Source organism: Stereum hirsutum (genome assembly GCF_000264905.1).
Source record: "Stereum hirsutum FP-91666 SS1 unplaced genomic scaffold STEHIscaffold_30, whole genome shotgun sequence".
NCBI lineage: Eukaryota > Fungi > Basidiomycota > Agaricomycetes > Russulales > Stereaceae > Stereum > Stereum hirsutum.
In genome coordinates this window covers 18907-41668 of record NW_006763160.1, presented here as the reverse complement: position 1 = coordinate 41668, position 22762 = coordinate 18907, and the positions used below count along the sequence as shown (strand labels likewise).

At 50.8% G+C, this 22762-nt stretch overlaps 8 protein-coding genes across 8 annotated transcripts; 4 read left to right on the top strand and 4 right to left on the bottom strand.

The window, feature by feature from the left end:
• Positions 1 to 633: 633 nt before the first annotated feature.
• On the bottom strand, positions 634 to 3095 carry STEHIDRAFT_135880 (UTP-glucose-1-phosphate uridylyltransferase; the record flags this gene model as incomplete). Its single annotated transcript, XM_007311669.1, has 13 exons — positions 634 to 642; positions 751 to 779; positions 888 to 944; positions 1052 to 1169; positions 1257 to 1558; positions 1616 to 1666; positions 1729 to 1816; positions 1874 to 1961; positions 2023 to 2422; positions 2476 to 2609; positions 2667 to 2743; positions 2806 to 2901; positions 3033 to 3095. The coding sequence occupies 13 exons, from the start codon at positions 3093 to 3095 to the stop codon at positions 634 to 636; spliced, it is 1512 nt and encodes a 503-aa protein (XP_007311731.1).
• Positions 3096 to 3435: 340 nt separating this feature from the next.
• On the top strand, positions 3436 to 4246 carry STEHIDRAFT_143299 (uncharacterized protein; the record flags this gene model as incomplete). Its single annotated transcript, XM_007311668.1, has 3 exons — positions 3436 to 3805; positions 3865 to 3939; positions 4007 to 4246. 3 exons carry the CDS (start codon positions 3436 to 3438, stop codon positions 4096 to 4098), a joined length of 537 nt encoding a protein of 178 aa, XP_007311730.1. The 3' UTR covers positions 4099 to 4246.
• Positions 4247 to 5329: 1083 nt separating this feature from the next.
• STEHIDRAFT_173236 (sex determination protein tasselseed-2) lies at positions 5330 to 7016 on the top strand. Its single transcript, XM_007311667.1, has 11 exons — positions 5330 to 5564; positions 5626 to 5657; positions 5709 to 5797; positions 5861 to 5962; positions 6020 to 6099; positions 6160 to 6260; positions 6315 to 6350; positions 6415 to 6433; positions 6506 to 6690; positions 6746 to 6778; positions 6830 to 7016. The coding sequence occupies exons 1-11, from the start codon at positions 5389 to 5391 to the stop codon at positions 6916 to 6918; spliced, it is 942 nt and encodes a 313-aa protein (XP_007311729.1). The 5' UTR covers positions 5330 to 5388; the 3' UTR covers positions 6919 to 7016.
• Positions 7017 to 9513: 2497 nt separating this feature from the next.
• STEHIDRAFT_88310 (uncharacterized protein) lies at positions 9514 to 11283 on the bottom strand. Its single transcript, XM_007311666.1, has 9 exons — positions 11233 to 11283; positions 10923 to 11166; positions 10786 to 10856; positions 10705 to 10733; positions 10529 to 10643; positions 10076 to 10460; positions 9974 to 10010; positions 9796 to 9918; positions 9514 to 9730 (listed from the first exon to the last, which is right to left on the bottom strand). The coding sequence occupies exons 1-9, from the start codon at positions 11253 to 11255 to the stop codon at positions 9705 to 9707; spliced, it is 1053 nt and encodes a 350-aa protein (XP_007311728.1). The 5' UTR covers positions 11256 to 11283; the 3' UTR covers positions 9514 to 9704.
• Positions 11284 to 11373: 90 nt separating this feature from the next.
• Positions 11374 to 12528, top strand: STEHIDRAFT_88308 (actin-like protein ARPC3). Its single transcript, XM_007311665.1, has 7 exons — positions 11374 to 11391; positions 11466 to 11546; positions 11606 to 11643; positions 11694 to 11901; positions 11958 to 12037; positions 12093 to 12183; positions 12244 to 12528. The coding sequence occupies exons 1-7, from the start codon at positions 11389 to 11391 to the stop codon at positions 12253 to 12255; spliced, it is 513 nt and encodes a 170-aa protein (XP_007311727.1). The 5' UTR covers positions 11374 to 11388; the 3' UTR covers positions 12256 to 12528.
• A 558-nt stretch (positions 12529 to 13086) lies between these two features.
• On the top strand, positions 13087 to 14292 carry STEHIDRAFT_69835 (uncharacterized protein; the record flags this gene model as incomplete). The annotated part of the gene is made up of 6 exons (XM_007311653.1): positions 13087 to 13180; positions 13243 to 13320; positions 13382 to 13670; positions 13736 to 13886; positions 13952 to 14111; positions 14165 to 14292. The coding sequence occupies 6 exons, from the start codon at positions 13087 to 13089 to the stop codon at positions 14290 to 14292; spliced, it is 900 nt and encodes a 299-aa protein (XP_007311715.1).
• A 533-nt stretch (positions 14293 to 14825) lies between these two features.
• On the bottom strand, positions 14826 to 16170 carry STEHIDRAFT_69839 (uncharacterized protein; the record flags this gene model as incomplete). The annotated part of the gene is made up of 8 exons (XM_007311654.1): positions 14826 to 14993; positions 15058 to 15135; positions 15195 to 15280; positions 15343 to 15386; positions 15451 to 15729; positions 15797 to 15853; positions 15913 to 16015; positions 16077 to 16170. 8 exons carry the CDS (start codon positions 16168 to 16170, stop codon positions 14826 to 14828), a joined length of 909 nt encoding a protein of 302 aa, XP_007311716.1.
• A 1018-nt stretch (positions 16171 to 17188) lies between these two features.
• On the bottom strand, positions 17189 to 22245 carry STEHIDRAFT_126608 (uncharacterized protein; the record flags this gene model as incomplete). Its single annotated transcript, XM_007311664.1, has 11 exons — positions 17189 to 17322; positions 17378 to 17437; positions 17493 to 17615; positions 17683 to 17826; positions 17884 to 18195; positions 18249 to 18338; positions 18387 to 18458; positions 18529 to 18848; positions 18913 to 20083; positions 20241 to 21961; positions 22042 to 22245. Coding segments are annotated over 11 exons (4301 nt in total), but the record flags the coding sequence as incomplete, so codon positions are not given.
• Positions 22246 to 22762: the final 517 nt, after the last annotated feature.

Below are 22762 nucleotides of genomic sequence, written 5' to 3'. Positions count from 1 at the left end.
GCCTGCATCTTGTGTCGCTGTTCTTTTTGTGTTTCACTCATACCTTACATATACACACGGACATATATTGGCAAGGAGACGAGGATTGTGTGTGATAGAGGCTGAACTGCGATGGAGCGGAAGATCCTCGATGATTGTTCGGTCTTGAAATCCATCGACGTTGGAGTCATAGCAGAAGACGCCGACCTAAGTTCGGAAGGCCTCATACACAGCAGCATTGATCGTGACACTGTCCTACAAGGGATCCAGGAGAGCCTTCGGAGTTCTTCTACACGTAGAATACTCTGTATTACTTCAGGTATGCGCACCACAACCGTGCTAGACTCCTTGTTTACTCTATGTACAACCACCACGGCCCACCATCCACTCTGCAGTCTGCACAAGCATGTGCAAACCCAAGTCGGAGGCAGCCAAATCGTCCATGCCATGAAAGAGAAAACGAAAACAAGAAAGAACCAGATACGCGAAATGGAGGGATGGAGCGTAAAGAGCCGTAGATCGTTGGGTGATAGATTTTTGATGGTTGATGGGTTGGGTATGGGTATCTAGACTAGGATCCGGACGAAACCTCTAGTTATGCACACGACAATTGGAGTAGGATGCGTATGGGCACGCGAGGGGACTCGGTGACGTTTAGAGGTCCTATAGAAGAAAAATAGACGAGGGATTAGTAAAACAGTTTGTTTACGTTGATGGTGGTGGTGGCGTCGAGGATCTGTGGAGTTGTGTGTGCAGGGAGACAAAACTTACGGTCATGGTCAAGTTGCCGGAGAGCAAGCCTGGAGTTACGGATTTTCAATGATTGCATCGGATTCAAAGTGATTGCAGGCGCAGGGGGGAATTATGTCAGAGTGGAGTTCAACAAGTGAAAAAGGGAAGGGACGAACGGTTTTCCAGAATGCAACCGTCAGGGATGTCGATCCTTTGACCCTCGTTGGCGACGACTACAGTGATGCCACAGTATCAGCAATTTGTATGAGCGTACAGAAGCAAGAAAGAAAAGAGGGAGAGCAAGCTGTGATTTGGGTTATAGTGAATGAATGAAACTGACCGATGACGGTGCCACGCAGAGTAACATTGCGGCCAAAGTAAACGTCACCGGTGACAGTGAGATGGTCGAGCTCGATGATCTTGGGGATCTTCTTGAAACGCTTCTGGAATTGTTGAATCTAAATTGGATAATCACAAAGACAGATCCAGCATTCAGTCCCCTCGAGGATAACTGTCTCGATTTATGACATGGATAAAAGACGCACCTTCTTGAAGTGGTCTCCGAGCTTGATGACGGGCGTGCTCTCGAACATCCTCTGCTCATTGATGACCAACTGACCGTGCTCAAGGGAGTAAATGTCGCTCTTGATGAGCAACAAGTCGGAGCAGCTCTTGACGGGGAGGAAGCGGTTACGAGGAACGTTGACACCATGTGCATTGTTGAAGTGCTTGATGGCGGCACCAGCGGCGGTCTCGAGCTGGATGACGGACTTCCCATCGTCAGTCTGTTTGGGGTTAATGATGATCTCGAGCTCCATGCCCTCCGTGTCCATGATGCGCTTGAGAGCTAGCGTTAATGATGGTCAGTGACGGTCAGGTGCACGGACGAAAGGAGATAGCATACCCTTCAAGTTGATCCAGATGTTGTTGGTGTTGAAGATCTTGAACTTGCGGACTGAGGTACAGGACGGAACCGTTAATGAGTGTGATGAGGGTTGGAAAGGCCTCAGGACATACTGGACTTGAAGTCTTCCACGTGCTCTGAAGGCACCTGTGCGATTTCGAGAAGACGAACCTGGCCCTCGTAGTCGATCAAAGTACCACCCTTTATGCGCAGCGTAAGACACAATATTCAAAACACTCGAGAAGATTAAATAAGAACCTTAACGTCGGCCTTGGTCTTGTCGGTGACTTCCATCAAGAACTCTGCACCGCTGTCAATCATATGCTGAAGGATCCTCTGGTCGACGCTATCAGTACGATAGGCCTAGGTCAGAGTGATTCTGAAGACGACAGCGCTCGAGGGCTTACACGGCGCCCAGGTTATCCGAGTTGGAGACGAAGAGATACTCCTTGCCTTCCGAGATCAACTGGTCGAGGACGCCGGAATGGAGGAGGGCGTTGTACAAGTCACCGTGGCCGGGAGGGTACCAGTCCTTCTTGTCAGAATCGGCACTCGGGGGGCAAGGAAGAAGTGTCTCCTTGAGGATACGAGGGTAGCGCGATTGGTTGAAGGTGGTGATGCGAAGTTGCTGGTTGGCATACTTCTTGATGATGCGGAGGGTATCTTCGTGTGTGTTGAAGGAGGTCATGAGGATGAGGGGAACGTCAACACGGTGAGTGGTGTTGAGGTGTTCGATCTGGCGGACGGTAAGGTCGAGGAAGGTCATGTCGTCCTTGACCTCGAGCGCACTCTTCGCACCAGTCATACCTGATGCATAATTAGTACAGGGTCGAGGGCCAAGCAAACGTATAGATGCGTACCCATCGAAGTTCCAAGACCTCCGTTGACCTTCAAAACAGCAAGTTTGTTGAAGGCCTGGGTATCCTTGACTTCTGGGAGGTTATCATAAGGCACGATCTGGTCGGCAGCAGGAGACTTGATACGATCCCAGTCGCTAGATTGTGTGGCGAGCTTAGTTACAGCTCCATGACGAGCGGATGTGGAGACTCACAGCTCCTGGCTTTGAGCCTTCTCTGCCAGGTAGCGGGTGAACAGATAGAAGAATGATTGCATCTCGATATCGAAAGCCTGCAGAATTGACGGTTAGAACCGATACATGGAGACAGTGAGCGTTACTGCGCGTTACTTACCCTCTTCTGGTTGGGATCGTGGACAGTCTGGACGAGCCTGTTGAGCTCATTGCGCATCGTCTTGGTCGCAACACCGGTAGTCGCACTCTTGAAGTGCTTTTTACGACGAAATCGACGAAGACGAACAGGTGTGATCAGTCGCAACATATCGAAGGTGGGGCGAATGGATACAGAAGATTCGGCGATGGGCTGTGGATGGACATAGGGTAAAGCATATTGGTACATACCATGGCAGACACGCCCCTTGTGCGAGGCGACTTCGCAGACGCCGGTGAGAGAGAAGATGCCATTGTGAAGCTTTGCGTTTTCGGAGGATGCGGTGAGTACGAGGTAGAGTTCAGGTCGCGTCCAGAAGATAGCAATCGGACTCGTCCCCATTTATACCCTCACTCCAGACGCACGTGGGCGTAACATGCGGCTCCGCCGAGTACGCAACTCGAACCCCACAGCAAGTTGATGCAACCAACATTTCTTCGTTTCGTTCTTTTACAGCTCGAAGCGAGTCAGGGACAGGTTCTAATTCTATATTAAGGGTGCCTTTCCTCCCCTCCAACTGCTGCTATATTTCTCTTCCACTCAACGTCCTACAGGTTACATGCTCACGCACAACATCAACTTTTAACAAACTCGATGAGCGACATGACATCCGATCATGAGAATAAAGAGGAGATGTTGCGGGAACAACTGAGACAGGCACGACGGGAGCTTGAGGAAGAAAAAAGGGCCAACATCGCCGCGGATGCGGCCTTACGGGCACAAGAGGCACAGGAATCACGGAAAAGGAACGACGAGATTCTGGGCCAGCTGAGAGACCTCGCTGGAACGCTAGGAGAGCAGCGAGAAATGCATCAGGAGTGTCGCAGTATGGGACAAAAAGTCGGTGATGAAGATGGAACAGAGAAGAGCTCCGGGGTGGCCACACTACGAGGTATGATGAACGAGCTTCGTGAGGCGCAGACAGCGCATGAAGGGCACCACAAAGAAAGGGCAGTGAAAGCCGGTCGGTCTCAACGCATTTATGTGTCCGACAGCATGGAAAGGAACTGATAGGGACCGTAGATGTAGACGCTGTCCTTGCAGAGGCACGAAGGAACAACGCCGAGCAGAGAGCGACCTTCACGTCCCTTTCAGATGGTCAGTATTATTAGTTGTGTTCTTTCAGCTCAAAATAAATTCGCCCCTTACATTCTCAATCACACAGAACTTTTAGAAGATTCAGCAAGACACCACGAGCATCTCCGAAGCCTTCTGCTCGCTTCAGCGTCAGCTAGAGAAAGCCTCGCTGACGCTTGACAGCCTTGGATCAGTATTATTTGGGAGGAACGAATGATATGTACCATCGTTTGTATCATGACAGAGTGAAGAACTTCTCGAGGGCATATACCGCGTTACCAGCCGCTTTCATGCATCGGCTTACCATGTCGAATGCCCGGCAATGAAAAATTTAGACTCTGGTGGATGCCTCTAAGTATCTGAAACTCGAGCACGCAAAAATACCAAGGTCAGATAGCGGATAGAGGTATGCGGGAAGCGACAAGTCTCCGAATTATGTCGGTCAAGCGCGTAAACTACACAGACAACGGCTGTTAGACAGGTTGAATGGTCGTAGGAGTTGATGGCGCACATAGAGCCGGATAACTGGACCATGATGTTGATATCGTAGCAAGCCTAAGTAGAGGATGTGGAACTTCATCGTGCAGGATGTCGGAATTTTTGGGAGCCGGATTATAAGGCCTTATAAGGCATTTAAGCCATTTCAGGCCGGCCGAGTCTGGTAATGATGACCAGGGGGGGTAAATCACATTATAAGCCCCCTTATAAGCGGGGCGCTTCTTAATAAATATTATGAATAAAAGGGGCCAGAAGGGGCCAGATCTCACGGCGCTTCGGGCACGCGGTCGGACATGCTAGTGTGGCCCCGCTCCTGCAAGCCGAGGAGTACAACAGCGATGATGATTGCAGTTTGCTATATCTCGGCGGTCGAGCCACGGGTATAACGTTGAATGGTCACTTTCGTGGGTTGTGGCCATAGAGCGACATCCCAACGTTTGATTTGAGCGAGTTTGAAGGCATTTTCGAGCTGGGGGGCTCGGCGCGCATGCCTAATCGGGGAACAGAATCTTGCCACTTGATCGGGAGTGATTATAAGTTGTCGGCCCGGCTGATAAGAGCTTTTAAGGCCGGTCCAACCATGGTAATCGATCTTATCAGGCCATTGTAATCTAATCTACTTATAAGCTCCACGAAACTTTTCCGACAGATGAGAGCCAGGTCAAAGGAGCTCGGAACCGCCTTTAGCACTCTAGATTGTGAGCGTTCACTCAAGGCTAAGCTGAAGCAGATCATAAACGAGCCTGAAATCGAGGTGGTGGAAGGAGTATAAGCAAGGTTAAGAGACCTTTGGGCCAATCGCGATTCGCGAAGGCGCCACCCGTCCTCGTCGCCACAACTCGTTGCTTGTTCCCAAACCGTCATGTGGTCCTACTCAATCACACTGAAGTTTCCACAAAACCGGCTGTCGTGTCCACTGTTGAAGCCGGTGCTTGGAAGTCGGCGCCTTCGTTGTCTTTGCCTTTGACCACCATGGCGCCTCACAAACAGCCTGCAATCCAACAGCAAGTCTCCTCTGATGAGTTTTACAAACGTACCGTCGCACGCATTCAGGGTATACAGGGGCACCTCTCTCAGACCCCACGGGGCAATCGTCTGAAAGGAAAGGTCTGCGTGATCACAGGTGTCGGCTCTTTGAAAGGCATTGGGTGCGTTTCTCTGAATGCATATCGAACATCCGACAGACTCAATACTATTCGATATTTGTAGCCGCGCATCGGCCATGCTCTTTGCACACGAAGGTGGGTTTTGTTCGACGGAATCTGTGGCGCTGCTAATGAAAGTCTTCGAAGGTGCACAACATCTTTACCTTTTGGACTACTCGGAGGAGAACCTCCCGAATCTGAAGTCGACGATAGAGAGAACGTATCCAGACGTAAAAGTGTGCTATCTTCACTTGAGCACTAAGGCTTGGCTGAAGCTCTCTCAATGTTTCACTCGCTAGGTGGCGGTGTTGCAAGCGGATGCTGCAGATGAGCAGGCCATATCAGGTGTTTGCAAACAGGCCATGCAAGAAGAGGGACGCCTCGATGTCTTTTTCGCAAACGTTAGTGTTTCTTTAGGTGTGTGAACGCTGGGATCATACTCATAGCTATGTGATCAGGCTGGCATTGCCACCGCTGCCACACTCGACGATACAGATGTTGATACATGGAACGAGACCATGAGGATAAACGCCTTGTCGTGAGTGTATATTCTGTGCACGGGAGATTTGGCTCGATGAATTTCATCGTCAATATATAGCTGCTTCCTTGCCGTCAAATACGCATCTGCAGCGATGAAAACCCCCAACGCTTCTCGAGGAAAGGATGTCAGTAGAGGCAGCATCATCCTCACTGCATCTAGTTTGTGACGCTTCTTTCTCTGCCTGATGCTATACGACTAACTTATTTTCTCAGTCGCGGGTCTCAATTCTGGCGCTGGTTCAGTAGATTGTGAGTTATATTACTCGGTCCAAACTTGCGTGTGTGTTATTCATCATTGTGCACGGGTATACAGACAGCGCAAGTAAAGCAGCGTAAGCATATCAATGCCTCCTGATCCTTTCTTTGTAACAAGGTCCTTATGGGACTCGCTACGCATGCTACAGTGTCAACTCAATCGCAAAAACCAGCGCATGGCAGCTACAACGCTCCGACGTTCGAGTTAACTCCATATGTCCTGGTTTGATTGAAACAGGCATGACAGTCGGGACCTTCGACTATGCTCGCTCACGAGGCACCGGGGCCAAGATAGGCCAACTGAATCCTATGGGCAGATATGGAGTCGCCGAAGGTACTGCTTTCTGTATCCCTCGATGTATCGTTGCTCATATCTACTCGTACACTAGAAATTGCACAAGCTGCTCTATTCTTGGCTTCAGGTAGACGTCTTCGAAGTGAATCATGGTTGGGCACTCACTCTTCGTTCACAGATGACTCCAGCTATGTGAATGGCCAGAACTTTGCAGTCGACGGTGGTCTCACTAGTTCAGTGCCTGTGGTCCCTGGGAAGTTTGCCTAGGCTGCTCATGTTCATTTTCCTATCTAAAATGCTATTTCCGATTGTACTCTAGTGTCGTGTCTCGCTCTCGCAATAAGCCTTGATATTCAGTCTTGACCCTCTCAGCCTTCGGGATCGACTAAGAGTCTGAAACTCAGGCCAAACACACTCGCTCATGGTTTTGCTGTCGCTGAAACTGACAATTGTGCAAGGAAGGGATTTAAATGGAGAATATCTGGATGATCTACAGGCTCAAACCCGAATTAGGTACATAATGACCACCGCGATGACAAGGGTCTGCCAAGGTTCCACTAGCCCCGTGCCGCTGAAGTTGAACCACTGGACAAAGACCAAGGCCGTGGCGCTTGCCCAGTTCATCATCGTCCCCTCCGGTCTGCTCACCTCAGTGCGACCTTCCCGAGAGGGGATGAACCTCGCATCTCTTCCCGCTCCGACATTCAACTCATCCTAAACTTCCTTCTGAAGCGTGTCGGGATATTTTCTGTGGCGTGGTAAGGCGAGTAAGTCTAATCTTGTCGATGGTACTCCTGGCGCCCAGATGACTCACCACTCTGTCTGTCTTTAGCACAAAATGTCGCCGCATCTGTAATAACCTGAAAAGGAGAATATGGAAGCTTTGAGATCGGGAATGCGGACTCAGTATTCTCGATGAGGTTCCTTCTGACTCTGCTGAGCTCATATGTTAGGGGACCACGAACAGGTGCTTGGAGCCCGAGTATCATTCAGGCAATCCTTACATTCCCATGGTATGGACTCTGTCAGTCATCGCGAGGACAACACGATGGATGGCAGGAGTGAAGTACCAGGGACGAAGAATGTACCAGAATCAATGCTCGAACAACATCTACTAGGCCTGCCTTTTGAGCGTCTCTACCTGTATCCACGGCATCGCCGCGAGCCTCTGGTGGATGAGATGTCTATCACGCCGCCCAAACGATGTGCAGAGATATATGGCTCGCCAAGAGGAGTCCTTGTCTACTCTTGCCGCCGCACTCACAAAGACTAAATGGTGCATTCGGCATAAGGGTGCGTACCGGTTTCTCAATGCTCCAGCCGCCGCGGGCCTTGCTGGAAAACAGTCCTGACCATGGTCAATCGGAGTCTTTGCTCGAATCAGATAGAGGGAGGGGGTTGCAAGACCGTTAACGCTCGGTCCTCTTCGCCTTTATAACACTTGACGGCCGACATCACGAGACAAGTGAGCTGGTCCGTGGCTGAGGGTCGTTCTAGACTTTCGGTCGTGGAGTGCTTTGAACGTCTTTACGACCCTTCTCTGGCCAGCTTGTGATAATTGCGGGCCTACTACGGTTCAACTATGTGCCCTCCTTACTCTCCGCTACATCAGGTAGGCTACCCAGGAGGACCCCTTCGTGTATCTATCGATAGTTCAAGCTCAGCTATCCATCTCATCATTTGACCTGGTGATCAAGCAGGGAAGGCAAATACTTTACATGTTTGCTCTTCGCGGCAATGTTGACCCACAGTCATTCACAACGGCGTTCGGTGAAGCAGAGGAAAACCTCGAGTACGTCCTCTCCCCGAAAGGTTGTTCGATGAGATATGTTCCAGCTGAGGCTTGCTCGTAATTGTGCCTGACTACCTTGCCTCTTTCGCTCGTGGCTTGTTAGGCGGCCCGTCGAGGAAGGGGGTGCAGAGGCGCAATCTAGCCTCAGCCTCAGCACTGTGCTTGAAGGGTCGAAGGTGGATTTCGACCTTGATTTGCTTATTTATACGGAGCTACGGAGGCGTATAGCCTAAGCCCTGCGTGAGTAAGTCTTAATTAATCTCTTCCCACTGTGGTACCACCTCTTGTCTGCGCTTGTGTCGCAGAACTTAGAAGCAGGCACAAATTTTATTGACGCGTAGACACGCTTTGGGTTCACCTTAGATGAAAGAGCACGTCTTCGACGCAGCCACACACCACGGCTTCTGTATTTCCGTAGTTTGTCCGTGGCCCTTCCTCAGCAGGTTTGAAATCAGCGAACTTTCGGCAGAACGACCAAAGGAGCAGATGGAGAGCATGGCGGAGACTGTGACATAGACAAGAATGCTCAAAATGTCGGTGGGTCTCGGCCTTGAGAGCGAGTCCTACACGTACGTACACAACCTTCACAATCTTGAGCACAAATTTTGCATTAGAGTTGATAGGCACAGTTCCATTGATGCACCCCAGAACCCAGAAAGACGACCGCTGACCAGGATACCCAACAAGTAAGGTGAACTAATCGCCTCCGAAAAAATGGCAGTAGATAAGATCCTCAGGAAGTGTTTAGGTTCGAGGACAGTCGGTCCTGAAGGCGTCACAGGGCTCGAAGGAAAGTTCGATGTACTCAGAGGTATACCTGCCCGCAGCGCGGGATGCCATCCAGTCGAGAGACAGATAGGCGAGTCCGAACAGTGCTGCCGCCTCCATGAGTATGTTCAAGAAGAGGCGAAGGCAACTTAGGGTGCTCGTGCGAGACTCATGGATCTCATCGGTGTCCCTCCCTTGATTTTGTGTTTTTAACTTGAAACCCGATGAAAGAAAGCGGCACATATTCCATCCAGTAGATCGAGGTCATATGGGCTAGAATTAACGTCATTCGAGGTGGTCTTGCTGAACCCTGACGAACCCAACCTATATTAGTCCAGAGTTCAGATAACACAAAGAAGAGCGTGTGTTCGCGACATTCGGAGTCGATCCCGAGAGCATAGATTAATCAAGAAGGCATTGACATGTACGGAGTACTTTTGGGTTAGGATCACGAACGTCGACTATCCAAGTGACAGGAAAGTCTTCGACCCGGCTACTTGATGTCAACCATTTTTACTTCTACAGCAGCAAAGATGATAGTGTTAGCAGAGTGTATTCCAAGCATGCATGGTGGAATGAAATACCGAATGTCAAGGTGGAGTTCGGGGGAATGGGCCCGCTCTTCTTGGCCCCATAGCCCAACTTTGGAGGGACGACGAGTTTACGCTCTCCACCGGCCTGCATGCCAGCGACCCCGATATCCCAACCTAAACAACACAGTTAGCGAACGGAAAACCGCAATGGGGGCAAGAAAAGACACACCTTTGATAACCTCACCCCTTCCGAGAGTGAAGGAGAACTACAGAAGCAAGATGCGGGCCATGATTAATTGCTAACACTAACTGAATGGATGAAGCCACGAACCGGTGCGCCCTTAGTATTCGAGTCGAAGACTTTTCCGTTCGCAAGCTTGCCAATATACCTCATGTTGACGGTGTTGCCTTTTTTTGCCTGAGGACCTTTCCCGACTGTGACGTCGGTGATTTGAATCCCGCTCTCGAGAGTTCTGGTTTCAGGCTTTTTCTCCTTCTCTTTCTCCTTCTTGTCCTTCTTGTCCTTGACAGCATCCCCGTTCGTCTTTGCAGCATCGACTTTGGCATCAGACCCGGAGGGAACAGCGGCGCCAGACTCGGCCTTGAGCTTCTTCTTTTGAGCTTTGGTGAGCTTCTCAGGGGTCTCTGCATCTGCCTCGCGAGTTCGCTTCTTCGACGCCACGGGAGCTGACTCCTCTTGGATTTCCTCAAAACGGCTAAATATTGATGGGAAAATACGAGAACCGTTAGGCCAAACAGGAATGTGGCAACATCATGAACATACTCTGCGTCGTCACTGATGCCGTCCATTTCCTCAGGGTCCATACTAAGATCGAAATCTTCTTCGTCAGACTCGGGTTCAGAGTCGTCGTTATATGGAACATCGTCTGGGGTTTGGTCTAGCGATGAAAAAAGTTAACCCGCGGTGGCCAACCATTATAATGCGTGGGACGGACATACCGATGTAGTTGCCGCTAAGATATACAGAGCTGCGATACGTAAGTAAGATGAAGCGTTGTAGTAGGTGTAACGGCGACTGACTTCTTGCCCACTACTTCGATTAAAAACTCGTCATCTTGGGTCAGAACCACGTCTACGGTCGCCTGTTCGATCTAGGATAGAGTGCATACAAATAAATTATTAGTTATAGACAATAGTAGAACATGAATGTAACACACTTTTCCAGGAGTCAACGAGCAGAGAACGGTAGTCTCCATCCGGGGCGGGTTCTCATCCTCTTCATCCTCATCCTCTTCTTCATCCTCCGAATCTTCAGCATTGGGGACGATGTAGTTCAATTTAACGGTCGTGCGCCCGGTCTCGTCAGCAAGTTGATCACTGAGAGCAATGTTTGTGACGCGGATGTCTGCAGGAGGGGAGACTGCTGCAACACCATCTTCGCCTGGCTGCACACAAACACTCCTACAATTTGGGAGAAAAAATAAGAGATCAGTAAGTATGAGTATTCAGAAACACAAGGGGATTTACCAAAGAGCAAGGGAGACGGTCATCGTGATTTTTAGGGAGGAGGGTATGGCGGTTCGTGGAAGAAAGAACGAAACGCGTCAAAATTTGAAGTCTCCTCGTGAATACCTCACCTGCCTTATTTGGACACAGCCTCAACGCATCCCTTACTCCGCGACCATGGTCAGTGCTCGCATCCTCGTCTGTCTGACCTGCGATGCGTGATGATTCACCACTGATACAACTGCATGAAATAGTCTAATGTCCTACGACCTTACCTCGCCGCCGTCAGGTCAACGCTGACTGCAGCTTTGACGCTAGAGAACTTCTCGTCGCAGGTGAAGCGTCATAATCATGTACCTCGAGACCTGATCCGGAATAGTGACCTCGATGACAGGTAGTCGAAAGGCATAACAAACCCGAGGTGGAAGTTGCGTGAGTAGTGTCCCCATAACTGTCTTGATTGACACTGACCGTTGCGCTAGAGGATCGAAGGAAGTGTTACTGAACCCCCTGATCATTTCACGAAACGAGAACGAGCGCGTCCTCGTCGAACCATCCGTTAACTCCATACGAATCAGCATCAAGATTAAGCAGGCGGATGAGATAGAGCGTATCCTGTGCCATAAGTTCACTCGCTTCATGATGCAGCGTGCGGAGAACTTCATCGTCCTACGGCGGAAACCCGTCAAGGTGCGTTGAGTTACCTATCGTTGCTTCTTGCCTGAGATCTCATGTCTATGCTCTAGGGGTATGACATATCTTTCCTGATTACAAACTTCCACACCGAGACAATGTTGAAGCACAAGATTGTGGACTTCATCATACAGTGCGTACCGTTACCCCTTTCCCCTTTATATATGAGCCTGACTCTTTGTCGCTAGATTCATGGAGGAAGTCGACAGGGAGATCAGTGAGATGAAGCTATCCTTGAACGCTCGGGCTCGTATTGTCGCAGAGTCGTATCTAACTGCTGTAAGTAGATCTTCACTGTCTCGTGTTCTTCCCCCGAGCAAAGCTAATCGCAGTCGCCAGTTCAACACGTGAACCTCTCGTCGCCCATCGCGGCATCCAAACCATTCGACTGTCATATTAGGATCGCTTCGTCATTGTCTCGCTCACCAATACCTCTTCAACTGCGCCGAAATACTCCTCTTCTATCATGTATCGAACATCGTCCCGGTTCGTTGTAATTAATCAGTCTTTCCTATATTCGAATGCTGTTATGGACTGTACTGCGGATGTCCGAGCCTCGTCAGCGCGAGCAGTCGAGGCTAGACAGTACCTCTCAGGAGGTGCTGTCCAACCTTCCCATTGAATACCCCTCAACGGTAGTACCATACGGACTTTCAGGCCAGCGGCAAATTACATACGGACTATAACGTGTTATGCGCACTTCGAAGGACGAACGGTAACCGACTAGATGTTTCTATCCATATTTCCGTGCCCCATACGCCGACCAGCAGTCACCGACCAATTTGGGATACATCATACACTTCGAGTGAGAATTCGGACGAACAGACACAAGAATGCTCACCACTGTCTAGTAAATCTGATGACACTGCATTGTACTATGAGACAATTCGTGAACATACTCATCCATGGGCAGAGAATAATGAAACGGGAACTGCACAGAGTGAGAGTGAGAGTCCGGAGCAAGGCATTCCACTTACAATGGCGTGACCGTTATAATGAGAGATACCGTCGTGACAATACGTGACGTCACGCGTGTCGCGTTTAACTGCAAGGACGCGTCTCTTGCTCTTCTCCTCAATCACCAACGTTTTACTCTCCGACTTTCTTCTCTTTTCCAATCTTGTTCTCCAGTCACCCAAGTACCTTCTGAGAGATCTAGCTATGCCAAGGGAAGATGCAGACATGGGTGGCCCCAGCAGAGAGATTGCATATGACCCAGACCAGAACCCCGAAGAGAAACGCAGATTGCGAAAAACATATCGAGCGTTGCATGATGGTACGTGATTTTTCTTTCACAGATTAATTCAAAGCCCTGATACAAATTTTTTGAACCCTTAGTGAACGCCACTGCTAACGATTTCACCACTCAGGAGCTCACTGATAAGGTGCACAAAGCAGACAAGCTCTTCCATGAAGGTACGCTTGCTTTTGCAATCATTCTCTTCGGAAGCTTATATATAACTGGTTGTGCACATAGTCAAAGCACCACAGGAAGCGACTTTGGACTCCATGATGCTTGTTAATCTCTCGAACATGGGTGCCGTGAAAGCTCGTGCCATGAAGTCTGGAACAGGCTCTTTTGACATGGACGACTTTGTTGCGAAGCTGATCACCTTCATGGGTGGTCGGAAAGGCGGAGAGATGCTAGGGAATGCAGACGATGACGCCGAAGATGATTATGAGGACCCGAGTCAGCCCCTTCGTTGGGACTTGATTGGGAAGAAGGCATTGGCAAAGAGTCGTCGGGTTCCTGTGTCAGATTACATGTCCGTTGACCTTTCTTCCTTCTGTTATCCTTTCTCTTTTTACTTACGGCCCTTTCGTTTTCTAGGCTCGGTCCTCTCGAAATTGAGCAGAAAAAGCGCAATGTCGGGAAACGGGCGAAGTTAGAGAAGAATGAAGCGGACAAGACCAAACCTCAAGAACTGCAAGAGGAGGATATTGCCCGATCGGAGAATGAGACCACCAAGAACGTCGTAGTAGTAAGTGAAAGCTTCGTCACCTTGTGATTTCCCAGCCCCCGCTCAAGACTTTTCGCGACTTTCAGATTCGACAACTTCTGGAACAACAGGGCAACGTGAACCTGTTCAAATTCGTGATAAATCCTCACGACTTTGCCCAATCAGTCGAAAACATCTTCCATTTGTCGTTCCTCATACGAGACGGCGAGTGCGCATTGGACGTTGAAGACGGGGAGCCCATGATATGTATGTTCTGTGCTCCGCTGTTTTCTTGACCGTACTCAAACAGGCCTTTGCAGTTATGTGCGAACCTCCCAAAGACACCGATTACGCCGACGGCCTGAAGAAGCAGCAAATGATTCTACAGTTCGACATGGATACGTGGAAGGTATTTATTTTGTTTGGCGTTTTCCTATCTCAACACTAGTGAACTCATCATTGCATCTCACTCCAGCGTGCAATCGAAGTCTTCGATATCCAGGAACCTATCATCCCACAACGACCGAAAGCGACAGCCGCACAAAAAGACGGCAAGTGGTATGGTTGAAACTCATACTGCTGGAGGTGTTTGTACTGCTCTCGCTTCGTTCATTTGACTATCTATCCTTCTTACCTTACTCACCGCTTTATCGGTCTATGTTAGTCTTACTTATTTACTTCTGTGCCTGTATTTTTGCTGGTTGGATCCTATTTCCAGTGCTGACCCCGCGGCTTCACGCGGTTGATCCTGGACACAGCTTTTGCCTGGTTGTGGAACTGTTCGACTGTTAGCTTGAGGCGTGAGTCACAATTCACTCGGTCCAAGAGCATAGGCGAAGTAATTTGCTTCGTACCCTTATACATAATGGATAGCGATAAAGGTAACATGCGTTCATGAGATGTCGAGGCAACAAGTCTCAGAGGAGAATTTGTTCGTGTGTTGTACAAGATGGTACGTCATGAATCGATCGAAACAAATCTTTAGCAATGCGTCCTTGGATGGAATGGGAACTTCAAAGCCCCCGCCGAGTTGTAAATGCCATAGCCTGGTTCTTGGTCATCGCTGTAGATGTGTGCGAACCAGCCTACGCCACCTCCCACCACCTTCTTCAGATCCTCGCAGTGTTGGTCGAGGACATTGTAATATTCCTATATAAACAGAAGACCGATTAGTCGACCAGTCGAACAAAGAGAAACATAGGGACATGTATACATGTTCGTTGGCTACGTTGGCGACGGCGTTTGGACTATTGGGTTGCACACTGGGCGAGGTCACGGAGGGCCATCCGTTCTGGTGCCGAAGGATAGATCAGATGATTTACCTAAGAGTACCTCAGCAAGAAACCTCACCTCGTCAAAATACATCTTCTTTCCAGAGCCATGCTGAATGAACCAATCCAGATTCTCATTGACGACTATAGGCCATGAGTTATTCGCTGAAGATTGGAGTAATCAGCGAAATGCGCATGAGCTCTGAATCAGGATGTGCAGTCTGTACCCGTTGATGCATCTTGACTGAAGAATGGGAGCATATGGATGTTGCTTTGGAACGAGGTGGGGTTAGACCACGAATAGAAACCAAGAAGAAGCATGACTCAGTACTCACATCGAGTCTATGGCATCCAGGACGTTCTGAGCGCCACCCCTCTCCTGGTATCCATACGCTAATTCTGACACTGTGACCGGAATATGAAGGCTAGAGAGGTTGGCCTTCGCCGCTTTGACTTGAGTCGTGAGGTCATCAGGGCTCAGGACATCGTCAAAAAGAGGCTCTGAACCGAATTGAAGAACTCGGGTAATGTATTTGGCCTTGGGATTTGCATGCAAGGCTTTGAAGAGGGTGTTGCGTCGAGAGATCCATATGTCGGATCCGTCAAATCCGAACCTACACAGAATGGACATGATGTGATATTATTATAGCGCGATCAAAGATAGTAACCAGAGGTGCGGACCATATCAAGGCATGAACGCCGAGGGTGTTCTCCCATGCAGCTGTAACAATATCATCGCTATAAAAAAAGTCAGCTTCGTGACGAATCCCTCGATGATAGAGATAAGAATAACACACTAAAAGCCCTTACGATCACAAGCGCCATAGAGCCGAACGTAGCGAGAGTTGAAGGTCGTCCGGATGTCACGAAACTCAGACCTGAGTTGACCCAAGCTCTGGCCTGCGTAGAATGTGAAAATGTGAGTAAACGTATGGATTGAGCGATCGCATTGATATCTCACATGCGGTGACCTCGTAACTGAAGCCGACGAAGGCATACTCGTCCGCTGCGTCGCACCACCAGCCTTCGAGACTGTCTGGGACGTGGGAGGGCATCTTAAAGTCTAGAGCGGGAAAACAGGATGTAGACCGGCGTGAGCCTACGGAAGTCTCTGAGTCCGTTCTGCCTGCATGGATGTTGGTGGAGTTAGGAGACGGGAGTGCAGCAACCAGCACAACGAGACTTAACAGAAGCAGTAAGAGCATGCTTGGAGAAGCAGGAGCTGATAGAGGGCAGAGGAGCTGGCCTATAGGATCTGTCGACTATCTCATACTTAAAGCTATACAGCCCAGGCTGGAAAGCACTGATGTACAGAAACGGACGGGAAGACGCGTTTCCACATGGTTACATGGTCACATTTCATACTGTCCTGAGCGGGACTGGGAAGGGAGATAGAGCGGGTATATCGGTTGAACAGGCCACAATTGAGCGAATTACATGACGCCGCCATGCGTACTTGGGCAAGTGTCTGGGACGAGGATCCTCTCGAGGAATAGCAATGGAGGAAGACGGTGCGGATTAAAGACAGAAGGCAGGACAGAGGTTAGAGCTTTCGGACGGTCAGAAGACAGTAAGTTGACGTTCGTGTGTTCCGCTGCTGTCCTTGTACATCTGAGACGCATTGTCACATAGTAACAGCGTTTGATATCACCTGGTTCTACTTCGAGCGCTGGCATCTTCTCGCGCCGTGGCCCGTGTGCCACCGAATCGCGGGGAATTGCGTTGTTCGAACTTGCCTGAGGGAAAGGGCTATTGATCAGTCAATCACGGCCATCTTGGGTCATAATGCTCACCTCGTTCTTGTGGTGTGGCGGGCTCAGGACTCGTCACGCTTACTGGCTGTTCGCATCGCAACGTAGCACTAGAAACAGTGGACCATACTGCACCGTACATCAGCTTTGAGGATCCGCTTCAGAAAGACGAAGGACTGAGGGACATCCTTGATTTGAAGCCTTGAAGCCCGGTCCTGAACGTGATCCCCAGCTCCTTCGATCGAAGAGAGAATGAAAACAATGCGATCAAGACGTGTATGCTTCACGTCAACTCATTACGATTAAGACTAAATTAGAATCTCCGGGGTAAAACAAACGAAAAACAGATAGCTGACGATGGACAAAGACCGTTCATCGTAGGTGAGAGGGATCAAGGCCTAATGGAAGCATGCTCTCGTCACGCAGAAGTGACCTCTTCCATGATGCCTTGGCCAACTGAGAAATAGAGTGTCAACAGTGTGCGTTATATGAAGCACCTTGCTGGACTTACCTGCTTCAGGGCCTCCGAGGCTGAAAATAGGTTCATATGGTCAGGGACTTCTCCCGCATTCTAACGAGAAATATCAGCTGTCCGGACGCAAGATGCAGGAAATGGAATCCCATACGAGTTGGCCTTCATCCATATCTCGGAAGTGTGTTCGCAAGTCAGAGGGCAGGCGCGAAGGCAATACAAGAACGTGAACTGGCGGTGTAAATGGGCGCGCAGGTTTTGTTATTCTGGACATTTCCTGGTGAAGAGAGGAAAAAGACGATTATAAAACAGCAAAGGGTTGACAACGATACAGGGCACCATACCATAGCTGCCGATAGCGCAATACGAATGTCGCACCTCTTCGCGCGGGCGTCTTTGCCGACGAGCACGAAGAACTCCCAACTGCAGTCAATGAGGTATACCTGGTCCTGGTCAAGTTCGCTTGCAAGCGTGCCGATGGGCTTAACCTATCCATCACGGCGTAAGCAGATCCTCACAGCAAGAGCGAGAGAGAGAATGCGCACGCAATCCTTGCCTCTCGACATGTCAACGGACCAGACCCGTGGAGAAGGGTCCTTATCTGAAGTCGACCTCCACCGCCAGTAATCTGCCTTCGCATACTCATCCGGTTGGCCTAGCATCATCCAGAACATTTCGTCGTCATCGTTCTCCCCTTCCACCAGCTCTGTCGGAGTAGACTCCGCACTAGTAAGAGCACGGGCATATGCCATAGCTGCTTCGCGCTCCTTTGGGAGTGAGCCGCAACCATGCCAGACATAGACGCTTCCGAGCAGCGTCAAGCAATAGCTGAACCCGGAGCAGAGGTTGGAAATATCCTAGAATGCAAGGTCAGCATCGTCTCGACTAATCAAGGCAGGCGAATACATACGAGGTCTACTTCGTCGATGGTAATATAACCCTGACGAGAACGGACGACGTGCATCGTAGTGTTTTCAGCACTCCAGTGCGAACGAGAGCCCTGTAAACTGTCAGCGGTGTGATAGAGTAAATGCAGCATCAAACTTACTTGTCTAATAGCGATCTGGCCACCCAACACATGTATAAGTTCGTCAGGCTCTTGACATTGCGGTACAAATATCTGGGGGCCGTTGTGAGTTGTGAGTTCGAACGAAGATCAGATAAACGATCGATGTTGAATGTTGACATACCATTGAGGTGCCATGGTGTCGCGCAAGGTCCTTGATCTTCCGCTCCTCACGTTCCCCCATCTGTGCTTGCTTGCCTTTCCAGCCCCACACCTTCGTCGCCACCAGACCGCTCGACTTTGTCTTGAAGCGATGAACTATAGCGAGAAGCTCAGACTCGTAAAAGATGTTCGTGTCGCTGTCGATAGTCGCTGCTGAACCACCCGCGACCGCCATGACGTCGACAGAAATGGTAAGGATACTGCTGTCAGGCTTGAATACTTCTGGTTTGTGATTCAAGAGGTCCCGAACTTTGATGAAGGGCAAGGGTTCGTCGATGTGGTCTGCAAAAGTGACGGGGTGAGCTAAACCTGACTTCTTGGAACCGGACATGACAAGACTACCTACGGAATTCGATGAACTTTGGTTGTTCTGGTTTGGGAGCTTCAGAGACGGACGCCGGGGAATCTACAACTGGTTCAGCCTTAGGTTCCGCTTTGGCTGCTTCACGTTCTGTCTTATCCTCCACCACAGCGGGGAATTCGTCAATCACAGACTTCGCATCACGAACAGCCATCGACCCAACCGGAGTAGGCGTCGGCGTCTTCTCTTCCTTCAAAGGTGGCATCATAAACGCCGAATACTTTTCGTGGCTCGACTGTCGTTTCGCCATCGAAGGAGCATGCAGTCCGGAATCCGACGGTCGACCCAACCCGATAACATTTCTCTGTGATGATTCCACAGGGCTAGGACTGGGCAGAGCAGCATCTTCTACGTTCACCGCCACGGGTGGAGGTAGAGTGCTGGACGATCCAGCCTCCGTGCTGTCTTCGACCGCTTGCTGTTCACTAAGAGCCTGAGCAAGTTCCATAACCCTCGCCCGATTCCCCGTGCTTGGAATACGACTGTGACGCCGGGGCGAGCGAGGGGATCGTTCGCTCTGAATTCCAAGGCCCGCTGTCGTACTAGTTGTCGTGAGACCAGGTAAAGCATGGGCACCGACGCCACCTTTTCCATTCACTTCTCCATTGCCATTGCTCCGGCCACTAGAGGGTGGCGAGGGGTACTTGGTCGTGGGCTTGACGCCGATGATAGCCTGATCGGCCCATCTGTCGGCAATGCTGGAGACTTTAGATTCCTTGGGACGGGAAGAGGATGGTGTGACTTCTGGTTCTGGAGTCTCTCGCACGGGGGGCGTAAAATTAGTCGGCGCAGGGACGGTGGACGAAGAGGTGCTGATCGGGGGGCGAGACGCCGTTGACAGCTCCTTGGAACGAGAAGGGGGCTGCGGGGAACCGTTCGGTGCGTCTGTCTGAATGGGCTTGAAGGAAGGGGTGGCGATCGGAATGGTTAAAGCCGAGGGTAGGGCCGTGGTTGTGGTTGTGGGCTGAGGCGGAAGGGTAGGCAAAGGCCTGGAACTCGTCTTCTCCTGTGGCGGTGTCGGTGGCGTCTGGCTCTGAGTTTGGGGGGCAACGTCGACAGCTGGTGCTGGCGCCTCGTTGTCGTTGTCGTGGGGTTCACGGAACGAGACCGTGGCCTTCTTTCCCTTTCGCGGTCTCTTCGCTCTGTCTTTGGTGAGCTGAAACGGTGCACGAAACGAGACGGTTCGGCAGCATTGAATGAAGCAGGGTGGCAGATACACGAACAACAACAAAAAAAAAACCAAACACAAGAGAACAAAAAAGATTAAGCACATATGATCATAGCTCTAGACTTGACTCCTAAATAACACGCACATGGCTCAGTGGCTTTCCAGGTGACGGCGGGAGCACAGCGGCAGAAATTCCAACAGACGGCTGTCCTCGCCTCCCCGCTCGTGACCCAAATTCATCGAGACCGTATGAGGCTGGAAAGACCGGACGATAGTTTGTAGCGGGAGTGACGGGTCGAGAACTCGCAGCTGGGGTGACCGGCCGGGAAATTGCTGCTGGTGTGGTCGGACGAGAAGTCGACGACTGAGAGGGAGCATCGTCTCCGGTCTTCATAGGCTTGATATACGAGACTAGGGTGGATGAGGATCCCAGTCCTGGAGTTGACGTGGTTTCCACAGGGGTTTTCGACCTCGAAACATGAGATGTCCCGGTGTGGGAGGCTGTCAACGCGGGCACAGAAGGGACGTTCCGTAACGATCTACCGGTCTGCTGGGGTTCGATGACAGCGGGAGGAGGGGCAGAATTGGTGAAAGGCAAAGTCTCAACGGTACGCGATTTTCGCAAGGCGATAGGTTTCGGAGCGATCGGAGCAGGCGTGCTTGACGTAGATTCCGGTTGATGCCACCTATTCACAACAGATGAAAGACGTCTGCCACCCCCGCCACCTGAAACCAGACCAGTCGGAGTGCTGGTGAGGCTACCCATCTCCGAAGGCCCTTCGAGCTGACTGCTCGCCTTGACCATGGACTGCACGAACCCACGTCCCTTAAGTCGACTCAGACTCGGTGTCGGATCTTTCTGCGCCGATGGTTTAAGGAATGCGGGAGATGGGTTCTGGGATAGGGGAATGTGAGGGCCATTGGAGAGGGATTTGGGGGTGGGTTGGATGGGACGTGCGAGGGAGGTTGAGGTGACTGTGGTAGGGGATTTGGGAGAAGAAGATACGCCCGTGCTCTGAGGCCGTGTTGAAGGTGGCCTAGCCGGTGTAGTAGTAGTATCTGTGGGTTTGGGAGAAGGGGTAAACGTGCGAGTTACGGGAGGTGATTTCAAAGCGGCAGGTATATTCCGTGGTGGTTCAGCGTCAAGAGGCGAAGTCGTAAAATTGCGTGATTCCGGTATAGAAACAGATCTGGGAGGAGGAAGATTGGCGTGTGTGGCGCGGGATGCTGGGGTAGCCGCTTGGATGTTGATAGGAGGAAGACCAGTCGGAGTGCTCATCGTGCGAGGACGGGGTAGATCTCTGGAGACGGTAGATCCTGTCTTCTGTGGCATGACGACCTTTTGGTCTACATGCTCCATGTATCGCTGTAGCGCAAGCGAGTTGCTGAATCTACGAGGACGAGGGACATCCGGGGCCGCATGAGTAGTGGGTGGCGAGCGCACAGAGTCTGTTCGATCCGAGTGCGGCTCTTCTTGGGATGTTCTGCCCTTCGCAGCAAGCCCTGGCATGGCGACTCCGGTGCGTCCGAAGATAGGATGTGGGGAGGACGCTGTGGTGCGCTGTTCGAACTTGGTGGGGTCGTGGGTATCTTGTTGAGCAGGGTGTTTATTGAGCCTGGGACCAGTTGCGCGAGCTCCCATGAAGGAGGCGAGAGAGACGGGCTCTGCTCTCGAGGCGGGTGAGGTGATTGGTTTAGTGGGTGGAGGAGACCTGGATGTGGCGGGAGGAGGGGGTGCAACTGCTCCAGAGAGCTTCAGGAGTGCATCTGCTTGCGCCCGCTGTCGGTCTGCAATCGTCTGCATATCATCGACAGAGTCAAATTGATTTGAACCGATTTCAACCAAAGGCTCAGTGTCCCTGGCAGCTACAGACGCGGAACAAGACAGACGTCAAGACTACTTTAGCAACTAACTCGACAGCATGAGAAATAGCCCGCCCACTCACGAAGGTTCACACCGCTCGTCCTTCCAGTACCCCTCCTCACCCTCGCCAACCTAGACGCAGCGATCTCCTGCTCCAGTTTCCGCTGTTCCTCGACCTCGTCCGCGTCTACTTGTCGTTGGAGCGCCTTGATCTTCTGTGTCCATTCCGCGAGTCCAGATTCCGGTTTGGGTATATTGAAGCGCGGCGTGGTTGGACTTTCCATGGCGATGAGTAGGAGGTCCTTGAGGCGAGGAGAAGGGCATGCAGAATGTGGTATATTATACGGAGAGAGCGGCCTGAGGGCAACACTTCGAGTAGCGTGCCACTTACGATTCAATGTTGGCACGCGCGTGGCTATGTACACTTTTCCCACGGTTCCTACTTCCTTCATTGCGTGCCACTTACAGTAACTACTTAGACACCGTGGGCGACAGTCTACGGTATGCTGTAGACAAGCTCGCGAGCGCGAGGCATGTATGATGTCTAATTCTGAGAATATAACCCAAAGTGGATGATCCGGGGGCAGTAGGTCCGATTGAATTGGTGCAGAAAATCGTGGAGGATTGAGGATTTTGTTCGTGAACAGGAGCAGTGTACGAGTACATACAGGCCGCCGAGAAACAATCAAGATATCGAAATGACCATCATCGTCGTCGTCGACCCGCCCCGATACACTGGCAGCACTAAATCACCCACACCCCACAACAACTCCCACACCGCTCACCGCTCACCGCTATAAATA